At 37.3% G+C, this 12,559-nt stretch overlaps 1 protein-coding gene across 1 annotated transcript in view; it reads left to right on the forward strand.

Annotated features, from left to right (window-relative positions):
* Positions 1–12,559, forward strand: part of MED14 (mediator complex subunit 14) — a 306,818-nt gene that overhangs the window by 198,021 nt on the left and 96,238 nt on the right. Inside the window, exon 20 of the mRNA XM_090375928.1 lies at positions 9,076–9,152. Within this exon, the coding sequence (XP_090232054.1) occupies positions 9,076–9,152 (77 nt within the window). The remainder of the gene's footprint in view (positions 1–9,075; positions 9,153–12,559) is intronic.

A 12,559-nucleotide genomic window follows, 5' to 3' on the forward strand; every position in this document is an offset into this window, starting at 1 on the left:
GTCTACCAAATAAAAAAAAAAAAGCCTAATTGGGTGAGGTCAGGGCTTATAGGGTTGGTGAGATATTATGTTCCATCCCAGCTTAGCTATCTTTGACAGTGTCATCTGTTCTGTGTGCAGCCTTGTGTTATCCTGATAAAACTTGATGTCCTGCCAATTCAGTTCAGACTTTTTGATTTTTCGGAGCTCGATTAAGCTTTTCCAGGGAAAATCAGTATCTTTCTTTGTTGATGGTTATTCCACTTTCCAAGAAATCAATAAAAATGATGCCATTTTCATCCCAGCAGAAAGTGACCATAAGTTTTAAATATCAATAATTTGGAAAGTTTTTTGTTTACAGGTGATATCAGGTGTGCCAATTTCATGGATTGTCATTTGGTTTCTGAGTCATAATAGAAGAACCATGTTTCACCACGTGATGATTTCTTTAAAGCACTTAGGACTGCTAGCACCAAACCTTTCCAAAAGATCTTTACTGATCTCTTTCCTCGCGGCCATTATCTCTCTCATGCGAGCAGCTTAGGCACCCACCAAGAACAGATTTTTTTGTATGTACCACAATGTGTTGATGGCGATCAAAACACGGTTAATCTTTACTATATGATTCCCCTTCCCATGGATCATTGTGAAAAATAGTTGTAGACAGGCCTAGCTCCTCCTACTTGTTGCTTTTCTTGCAGTGATTAGAAGCTCTAACCTGTTTCAGTTAGTGTGTTTATTCCATTTCTCAGGTTAATATTTTGTATATGGTACCTTCCCCTTGCTGCTGGATTAAAATTGTATAATACTTTTCCCATTTTAATCCATCAATTTGTGTATGTGGGGGAATTCACTCTAATGGAAACTAGTTTCTTTTTTGCTTTCCCCCTCTCCCATCACTGGATTAAAATTGGAAATTACTTTTCCGATTTTAATCTAGTGGCAAGGTTGAAAGGTACCAAAATTGAAAGTCTATAGATTAGGTTTGTCAGCCTGTATATCGCATTTCTGGAAATTTTACTTGTTTGAAAAATGGCATTCTCTCTGATGCAAACTAGCAGCAATTAGCAGCCTATCAAGGTAGTGGGTGGGAGGAGTAGTGTGTATGTGGGAGGGCATTGTGGAGGCCACGTTATTTCAAGGATCTGGGTATATTCTTACCATGTGTATGCCATATCCAAAAATTTCATTACTTCATACAGCATGTCCCCCCCCCCCACTTTTTATTACTATTGAATTGTCAAAAATCTGTGAAAAGGTGTAAATCTCCCAAACACTTCCTAGTTCTTTTCACAAATATATGTGATCTCATTTCTAACCTCAACGATGTCCATTTCCACTTGCAGTCTACCAAACCCCATGTATTCTTTCTGACAGAAACTCAGCTATCGGTCGATTCAACTACTGCTCATCTCAGATGCCCAAATTATTCGCTCTATGATTCCTTTTGCCTCAAAGGTGGTACTTGTGCATATGTCCGTTCCAATATTCCCTGTCAGAGACTTGGTAATTTGGAATCTCCTCTTTTCGATCTTCTCTGGCTTAAAATCTCTCTACCTCGTTGTGTCAAATTCATCTGTTGTCTCTACTGTTCTCCCAACTCCACTAATCACTTGGAGCTCTTTGACTTCCTCTCTTTGCAACTTGACTTTCTCCAATCCAACTTTCCTTACAGTGTGGTAATTTCCTTGGTGGTATTAATGTTCACAACTCCAGCTGGCTTCAATTTTCTAGTCACATCGACCCAGCTGGTCGAGTTGCTGAAGCTTTGCTATTACTAATGACCTTGCACAGATTGTTCATTTACCTACAAGAATACCGGACAATCCTAACCATACAGCCAACACGCTTGATCTTTTTCTCACAAACAACACTTTTGAGTACACGGTCAAAGTGAGTGGTCCTTTAGCACCTCAGATCATAAACTTGATGATTGTCTCTTTTCCAATGGAGCCTTTATCTCAATGCTATTCCCAACCTTGTGTTGTTTGGCATTACAAGAATGCAAAATAGGATGACTTGTGAGATTTCTTTTCTTCTTTTACTTGGTCGGATTACTGTTTCAAAACTTCTGATATCAACGTTTGCTCAGATCGTGTCAGTAAAATTATTCTTGTAGGAATGGAATCCTTTATCCCACACTCCACTTTAAAATCATGTCCTTTATCTAAACATTGGTTTTCCAATAAATGTGCTAAGGCTGTTCAGGAGAAGAATGTTGCATATTGTAATTGGCTTGTTTCCAATTCTTCAGTTTCATTTTCTTCCTACAACAAAGTTCGCAACAATTGTAAAGCAGTTATTAATTAGTCCAAACTAGATTTTGAACAGGCTAAGAGTAGAAAATTTGCTTCTTGCCCGAATTGTAAACGAGCATTCTGGTCCCTTGCCAAAGCTATTGGCTGCAACTTTTGCCCATCTCTGCTCCCACCTCTGTCAAAACCAGATGGTTCAGTTGTCACTTCAGCCAGGGATAAAGCTGACTTGCTAGCATCCCATTTTTCTTCCAACTCATGTCTTAATGATCTTTGTATAACACCTCCCACCATTCCCAACATGAGGCGCCTCCATAGCCAGGTGGGAAGGAGCAGCAGTGCATAGCACACGCTTCTTGATTAGACAGGGGTTCGAACCAGTCACCACCAAAATACAGAGGATGCGGAAAGGTCAGGGAATGACCACCGCATATTCCCGGAGCAATATGGCCTTAGTTGCTAATGTTCCTAAAAACCAAATAACTAACTAACTATTCCCAACATGCTCCGTTCAATGCCTCCTGTGGTCTTCTGTCAAAAGGATGTCAGAAGGATTTTGATGAATCTTGGTGCTAAGAAAGCTCCAGGTCCTGATGGTATTTCTCCACTTGTTGTCCAAACCTAGAAACAACCTAGAAACCTTCCGTCTGATGAACAATCACCAGTATGGATTCCAGCAGTGTTAATCCACTGGTGATAATCTGACTTATGTTACCCATTTATGGACAAATTCAATGGAGAGGAGAAGTTTGGTGAAACACAAGCAGTTGCTCTAGACGTCTCAAAGGCTTTTGATCATGTTTAGCATAAAGGTGTTCTAAACAAGCTTCCATCTTATGTTTGCCAACTGTTTTTGTAATTGGTTATTCAGTTTTCTCTCTGATCGCTCACTGAGGTTGATGGTAGATGCCCCTCCTGTCTTCTAACTTCTCCACTAATGCTGGTGTCTCCCAAGGTTCGATTCTTTCCCCACACTCTTTTCCTCTTGTATGTTAATGACCTCCTTCCATTGACTTGAAATCCTATCCATAGTTTTGCCATTGATAGCATATTGTATTCCACTTTCCATTTTGAGAAAACTTGCACTGCTCAATCAGCTTCAACTTCTCAAATATCCGCTACCAATTCCTTAAATGCCGATCTCCAGGTAATTCTCCAGTGGGGCAAGGACAACTTAGTTGATTTCAATCCTTCTAAAACTCAGTCTTTTCTTATATCTCACAAAAAGGATTCTTCTGCTCCTATGCTTATCTTTGGTGACACTACAATTTCTAGGCAAGTTGATATATCTCTTTTGCGGATTACCCTGATTTCAAATCTCTCTTGGCACAAGCACACTACAAATATTGCTTCCACTGCATCTAAAAAACTTGGTTTTCTCTTTCGCTCTCGGCGTTACTTTTCTTCCAAACAGCTGTTCACTCTGTACAAATCACAAATCCACTCTGCCATGGAATATTGTTCCCACTTCTGGGGCAGTGCACCTGAAACCTCACTCAGGTTTCTAGATTCCATTCACAAGAGGGCAGTTAGGTTAATTAATGACTCCATCTCTAACAGAGTTTCTCCACTCGCTGTCTCATAGACGTACTGTTTCTGCTGCATGCCTTTTCTACAGATACTTCCATGGGCACTGTTCTTCTGAACTGGCTTCTATAATTCCCACTTTCTCTTTCAAATCAGTCCGAACACATCCAGCCAACATCCATTTACTGTCCAACTTCAAACTCACAGAACCAATTTTTCATCTTCCTCGTTTATTCATTCAACTGCCATTTTCTGGAACAACCTTCCTTCATATGTCTTTCCTGAAAATTAGTCTACAGAAGTTCAAGTCTAATATCAACAAATATCTTCTCTCGTCTTCTCAACCCTCAACTCCGAGGATGGTACTAAGTACTATAGGTTCTAATACTCTCGTGTTTGGGGTTTTCATAAAAAAAAAAAAAAAAATCTCTATCCAGATAACAAGTATGAACAGCAGCATTTGATAATACAGTCGAATCTCGTTATTACAAAGTTCAAAGGACCAAAATTTTCACGTTTTGTAATAGCGAGGTTTGTAGTAACAAGGTACCCAAAATTGTACCAGATTTTTTTTTTGGTACATATTATATATCTAAGACTAAGACAAAATTAAATTAATAAAATAAAAACAAAAGCCTCATCTAATAATACAATAATAGGAATAACATATTTTTTAACAATTTTATTTTATGTGTAGGATAAAATAAAAAAAAGCAATTAACAGAAATGAATATATTGTACAGTATAAATTTTGATATATACAATATTTCAGTATAAGAGTAGAAAGAATTACAATCTTAATATAAAAGGAGACATACAAACCATTAACTTTTTAATAAATTAATCTAATTTAAAGAAAGAATCCAAGGTTGTTTGCACAGTTTTTGTCCTATATGCATTTTTAACTACAGCACAGACATTATCAAATGCAATAGTTGTTTCTTTATCAATGTTACTGCAGGCCAACACATTCTCTATTATGTTCGATACATCTTAGGCAACTTTTGTAGGCACCTCTCTAGCCAGGTGGGAAGGAGCAGCAGCGCATAGCACACGCTTCTTGATTAGACCGGGGTTCGAGCCCGTGAGCCACCAAATACGGAGGATACGGAAAGGTCAGGGAATGACCATCGCATATCCCTGAGCAATATGGCCTTAGTTGCTAATGCTCCTAAAAACCAAATAACAAAACAAAGCAACTTTTTTAGATGGTAGTGTGAGCTCTTCTTCACTTTCACTGTCACTGGTAACAAAAACATCATCGTTTCGTTTGGTGCTCAGCAGCTATTCTGGCGTTGACATTGCAGTAGTAGCAACTTCATCATCCACCTTCACAAACCTCTTCAAATTCGCCAACAAAATCCATATGCTGCTCCAAATTCCTCCATTCCTCGATGTTGCTATCACATTCATCTGCTGGACCATGTTTTTCAATGATATTCTCTCCAAAGCCACTCTTTCTGAAGCAGTTAATTATTACACTTGGTGCAATACTGTCCCAAGCAGTAACAAGATTATGGATAGCATCCAAGACATTCCAGTTTGGCTGCAAATTGTTTCCTCCTATGTTGCGGATCAAGTACCTTATCAGGCAGGCTCTATATGCTCTCTGAGGTTATAAATAATGCCTTAATCCAATGGTTACATTAAACTGGTAGTACTGGGGGATAAAAACAACAGCCCCATATTTGTCAACTTAAGTATCTTGGCAGAATGTGCTGTACAACGATCTAGAATCATCAAAATGTTCCTTTTTTTCTGAAGCCATTCTTCTGTCCACTTGATAACCAAGACTGAAAAATTTTGAGTTTAAGCCAAGCACTTCTATTGGCCTCATAATTACAGGGAAGTTGGTTAACTGCTTTAAAACATCTTGGCTTGAAAAACTTAGCAATCACAAGTGGGTGTAGTTTTTTACTACCATCTGAATTGTAGCATAACAGAACAGTGAGTCTTTTTTACTAAATTTTCCACCACGACAAGACTCTCCTCGAACAGCAAATTATGAAATAGACCTGTCTCGTCGAGATTAAAAATATCCTTTGCCTCATATTTTTCGAGAATGGACTGTACAGCACACAACCAGTATGCAGCCTTTTCTTTGTCGCCTAATCCAGCCTCACCACAAACATTTCACTAAACCAAGTTATTCCTGTCTTTAAATCTTTGGAGCCAGCCACTGCTGCATTTGAAGTCACTAATTCCTTGTTGCTGAGCTAAATTTATTTTCTTGCAAAATCGAACCTGATATTGGCAAAATAGATGCAAGCATTTGTTGGTACCACTCAAAAAGTTTTGTTTCAAGCTCCTCATGTTTTGCACCACAAATTCGTTTCCTGTTTCTCATCGCTGCTCCTCATGTTTTGCACCACAAATTCGTTTTCTGTTTCTCATCGCTGCTCCTCATGTTTTGCACCACAAATTCGTTTTCTGTTTCTCATCGCTGCTCCAGTGTCACGCACTTCAAGTCTTTTTCAGTTTTTCAGTATTGTTAATAAAGTAGGTAATGTATTCCTTTGCAATGTCCGTTTTGCTTCTTTCCATCCTATCAGTCTCTTATATAATTTTTAGTTTAATTTCCAGGTTTAATTCCATCAGTTTACATTTTGTCACCATAACACTGCTAGATAAGATTTAATATAAACAAATTTTAAATTAATTTAAAGACAAATTCCAAAAAAGACCATCAGCTCAGATAAAATGACACAAAAATTAGATTGCTGTATACAGTAGCAAAAGAGTTTGAACTGGGGTAACGATTGCAACTGACCTTATTCCCTTGGAGGGCAAGGGAGTGCATGTAACCAACTTAGAAAAACTTTTTATTCCTCTGTTAATTTAACAACATCATCCTTCAGAAAGATGTTTTTCAGAGTGCACTTGATGTTGTAGCTACCATAGACTGCTTTTGATTACACAAAACTAATTTCTAACAAGTCAGTGCCATCCTTAGGGAAGTAGGGAGCTGGGTGGCCAGAGGCAATAATAGGAGCGATAATTGGACAGCTCTGTCAAGATTTGTATTAAACGTACAAAATGACAATATTTATTTCTCACGGGGTGAAAAAGAACTTTGTAATACATATTAACCGAATTTTGCAATAAAATAATATATTTACATAGAAAAGCCTATCCTTTTGCGGGGGAATGGTATGCACCTCGTGCAAAATGTACTTTGTATAAAATGAGTATGTATTAACGAGATTCTATTGTAATCCAAATACTAGTTCTGCTCTACTACTAGATTTTAATGTACAGCATTTATTATTGGGTTCTTCCCAAATGGCTTAAAGTGGAATTCTAATTGACTCCTTACTTGACCTGCATCACTTACTGTCTTAAATGCTGGCTTCCACACCTGTTTACCTTCCCCTATATACCTCTGCTGTGACTGCTTAATTCACTCTCTCTCTTTCCAAGTATAGAGTAATTAGCAATGACTCGCACATGATATTCTCAGAATTAAATCATTTTTGAGCAACATTCATTTAGAATGGATTTTGGTACAACAGAATGAGTCATGATTCCTCTGAGGTCATGTAATGAAATTTTGTTTATTTTAAATTTAAATTATTACAAAAATGGTATGTCAGAAACTTCAAATAATCCTAATTTATATTTCTTAATTTCTGATATATTTTATTTTTGTCTTAAGTGAGTTGGTATACATTCTTATACAGGATGATTCACTACCAGTGCGACAAACTTGCAGGAGGTGTAGGGGACACAAAGATGAATCGGAATCACATAGCATTGCAGGGTCCGAAATGCCTTCGTCATGCGGTAGAGGACGTTGAACGGGAGGTCGCGTGAACAGCGATCCCGCTGGAAGTCAGCATTTGCGAACCGTTTCTGTTGAAGAAACCAAGTAGCAAAAGTCCTCCGGAGTGGATAATCCGCAGGCTCCAATGATTGGACGCGTTGCAGATGGTATGAACTCATTTGGTTTGTTGACAGTATCCTCCATACAGTGGATTGGGAAATACCCAATCGTTGGCCTATCGCTCGAGTACTCGTACTCGGATTGCCTTCTGCAAGACGTAGGACATTCTCCTCATTGTCTGGCGTCCTCGTCGTTCGCTCTCAATTCATGGTACCTCTCGTGAAACAACCAGTCTCACGTAACCTTCTCATCATACGATTAAAATCATATGATGAGGAGCACGCCTGTGCGGGAAACGTTCCTGGTACAAGCGCAGAGCGGCGCGCCTGTTACAGTCCGCAGCTCCATACGCAAGGTGCATGTCGGCCAGTTCAATGTTTGAATACTCGTCCATCCTACTGCCTCGGGAACCGGTTCACAAATGCTGACTTCCAGTGGGATCGCTGTTCATGCGACCTCCCATTCAACGTCCTCTACCGCATGACGAAGGCATTTCGGACCCTGCAATGCTATGTCATTCCGACTTTGTGCACCCTACACCTCCTGCAAGTTTGTCGCACTGGTAGTGAATCACCCTGTATAATTTGCAGAATATCTGAGTTAGAAGAAGCAGGGGAAAAGAACAAACAAGAACATTTCAGAAGGCATTTTTTGCTTCTAGACCTGCAGCTAGAGATAAAAAAAAAACTGAAACTCAGTTAAACTGACAGTTATAAAACCAAATGCACCATGACAGTGTTGTAAAGGCAACTAAGGGTCACCACACTCTGTTCCACCATATCTATGATCTCATTGTTTTTGATGATGTCTTTATTTATGCACAGCTTTCAAAGGTTGCTATCCTTGCATATTATGAAATTTCACCCTACCCATTCACTTAAATCTAAAATACAGTGGATGCCAACTATTTTACAAGGTATCATTCTTTTATGATTAGAGTCCCCCCCCCCCCATTCCATGTTTTTTTTTTTTTTTTTTTTTCATGGGCACAGTCAAACTACCTTGGAACACACAGGTGAGGAAGGCATTTAGAAATCACTAGACATAATTTATATAAATCCCCAGGATTAAGGACCTGGTTTCAGATTGAATACCAGCCACCATTAATGAACAACTATTCTAGCTGACTTCTTTTCCAATTTTATTAAAGTACCTGCCTAGCAACCCAATGGTCGCGGGTTCGAATCCCACCTTGGGCTTGGATCAAAAGTACTGCAAAAACCTTGGGAGGTGCATTATGGCCACAGAAGCCGATGTGCCAACAACTACCAAAAAAAAAAAAAAAAAAAAAAAAAATTATTAACTTTCATTATAATGGCCTTTTACTGTATTTATTAACATTATTCAGATGAGCTATTTAAATTATTATTATTTTTTTCTATGTTTTTAACATATTCCATAAATTTCTGTCATAAATATTTTTCTTTCAAGCTGAACAAGAAAGGAATATGTCATCAAGGAATGCAAGTTGAATCTAATGGAACAAATTATGTTGTGAAAATTGTCAAGTAAGTGTTCTTGACTTTTAAACAAAATTTCTTTTAGGTTATTTAACATATAATAAAAGATTACTAATTTGTGGGGAAATTTGGTACCTTGGACCCTGATGCTCGTCACAGACATTCTTTCACATGACAGGCTAGGGCTTGCTACCTGGGGGTCTAAAATGCTGATGTAACTGATCATTGCCGTGCAAAAGTACTTGGGTGTGGGATGCAAAAGGGGCCTCATTTATTTATGTTGAGACTGATGGTGCCCTTGATTGGGGCCCCCTAGATCAGGGGCTCTGGTGTGGCGCATCCAATGCACCCTCCATTTGCACAGCCCTGTAACTGATATTCATGTGCCACTTGTGAATCAAGTAGACCTAATTTTGGCGAAGTCCCTTCATTCTGTGACACTCATTTTCTGCTTGCACCTTCATGATGGTGGGTCTGTTAGTAACCTTGGGTATACCCACCACCCCCATTTTCAAGACCTGAAATCACTGCATCTAGCATATTCAAGGTAACAAACTGTGTGACCAACCTAAGCAGGGGTCGAAGTGTTGCATCCAATATCACACAGAGGACCCCTGGCTTAGTGCCTTATTGTAAAGTCTGGGTACCTGCATGTACTTTTGCACCTTACAATAAAGATCATATTTATTTAATACTAGGTACTAGATGAAATAGTGAAACCCACATTTATTCTCCAGCTAGTGTATAATCTCTCTGTAAAAACAGAGTGCCAAGTGAATCAGCGCTAAGCGAGTGCCATATTCCCATAAGGTAACATATGTATTTGTGAGTTGCAGTTGGTGCCATAGGATATTTCCTAATCAATAATAAATGGTAGTGAAAAGATGCACAAATGTCGTTCAAAATATTTAATATTCAAATATTTGTACATATAAAGTATTCTGCATTACATACGTATATAATTATGTGGTAACTACTTACGTATCAAAATTAAACTTAAAATTCTAATTAAAATCATGAATTTCATTGATGTAAATTGATTTAATTTAATTAATGAATTTAATCATGAAAAATGTGTCAATTTCGGGTTGAACTTTGGCTCTCTTCCAAATAAACTAAAAGTTATATTAATTTTAAAACCCCCTGCAGCGTTACTACCCAACAATAAAGTCAACCAATCTTTCGCCGCTTTGAAATCCGGCATGTTTTTTCTTCTTTCAATATGAAACTTCTTTTAGGCATTCGTTTCCACAAAAGTCCTGCTTCATCTATGTTAAAAATTTATTGAGAAGTATAACACATAATACCCATATTCAATAATTTTAACAAGTTCTTTTTTGAAAGTTTCAGCTCCTTCTGCACTTGTGGCTTCTCCCTGGATTTTAAATCTATTCAGCCAGCCCTTACTAGTTTTAAATGGTTCCACATTTTTTTTTTTTTTTTTTTGGTGAGTTTTCTTCAGATCATCATATTGGCTAATCTCTCTCTCTCTCTTTTTTTTTTTTTTTAATAATATTTAACTTAACTGAATTCTGCATTGGATATTATCTTCAATAAAATTAGTTAAAGTCTTTCCATTTCAATCCTAATAGCCAGCCTAGCCCTAGTTGCTTGCAGTGGAACAGCTATCTTCCCCGCTGCTAAAATTAATTCTTTATTTTTTTTTATAATTGTTCTTACAGTCAAACTTGCAAGTCCTAAATTATGGCACACATCCGCTTGTCTTTGACCAGAATCGATTCGCTTCAAAACGTTTAATTTGATTTTCAAATTCAGTCTTTTTCTTACATTTATAGTCTTCGTACTGCGCTCAGACGTTGCTTTTTCATTCTTATTGGCCATTATTAACTCTTCGAAAATGTAACTGCATTGGTTGCATTAATTGTGATACAATGTTCAAGTAAACTGTCCATTTCGCACGATGTCTAATACGGTTCTGAGTGATGACTAGACTTCGAATAAATGCATATAACACAAATATTACAAGCAATATACTTGATCATTTTTTAAAATGTTGATCTCGGAACTACGTAACAAGTCATTGTACTGCAATTAAATTAGCGTGCGAGAAAATTTCACTGATCGTGGGAAAATTTCTGAAGTCGGCATGGGAAACGTTTTAATTCTGTTTTGCTATTCATTTTCAAGCTACTGACTCCATCAAATGAAATGATTTCATTAAATATGCCAAAAATGCAATCTGTAAAAGAGCATTATGGTGATTTGTGATAGCGTTATAGTCAGATACGGGTTATAATATAAGAACAGCATTATAGCGAATCAGCATAAAGCAAACTGCGTTATAACGGGGACCTGCTGTATTCCTTATCAGACTTCCTAATTGGAATCACCTCTTTTTAATTACCTTTGTCTTAAAATCTCTCCATCCTATTTTGTCATATTATCTGTTAGCTCTGTCGCTCTCCCAACTCCATTAATAATTTGGAACTCCTTGACTTGCTTTCTTTGAACCTCTACTTTCTCCAGTTTAACTTTCCTAATGGTAAGGTAATTTTTTGATGATTTTAATGTTCACAACACTAGTTGGCTTTGGTTTTCTAGTTACTTATCCTTTTGCAATTAATAATGGCCTCACAGAGCATGTGTTTACATATGACAGGGTTAGTGAACCCATGGCATGCGTACACATTTTTTAGCACACAGAGGCAAACTTTGAAACAAAATCACTCCAGGAATGCGCCTTGTTTAAATATTTCCCAAACCTACAAGGATACAGCACTGATCTTGAAACTGATGACAAAACAAACCGTCAGAGCCTTCAAATGAACATTATTCAGTCTGAACATTATTCAGTCAACTCTTGAACAATTTTCTTCAAGATTTGTTAAGTTTAAAGAATTGGAAGAAACAGCAAAATTCATTAATTTTGCAGGCAGTGTAAAACTAGCTGAACTGAACCTGAAAATGTTTCAGTGGATTGACCTGGATGATTTTGAGATGCAATTGATTGATTTTCAGAGCAGCTCAGTTTGGAGGCAAAAATTTATCGACCTCAGAGCTGATTTAGAAAATATTGAAAGGAAATGATTAGTGATGGTATTAGCAAAGAAAACTGCAGAAAATGAGGTATTAAAAGTTTGGAATTCCATTCCTGGAACTTTTGTCTGTTTAAAAAATCTCGCAACAGCATTACTAACAGTTTTCTCATCAACATATTCTTGAGTCATTCTCAGTGATGAACTTTAAATCTAGTCATAGGGGTAGTCTTACAGATGAAACTAGTGCTGCATGCATAGCTCTTAAAAAGTTACAAAGTATAAACTTGATGTAAAGTATGTCATCAATAATGCAACGGAATGTTCAATATACTTACTTTCTACTTTCCTTTTCTTTAGTTTTGATGTCATATATTTATAATATATGAGAAGTTTATCAATTTATATTAAATTTGTTCTGTAAGCTAAAAGTTACATTTTTTATGAATTATTTTATTT

The sequence above is a fragment of the Mastigoproctus giganteus genome, chromosome 6 (assembly GCF_048544385.1).
Source record: "Mastigoproctus giganteus isolate SK-2022 chromosome 6, ASM4854438v1, whole genome shotgun sequence".
NCBI classification, from domain to species: Eukaryota; Metazoa; Arthropoda; class Arachnida; order Uropygi; family Thelyphonidae; genus Mastigoproctus; species Mastigoproctus giganteus.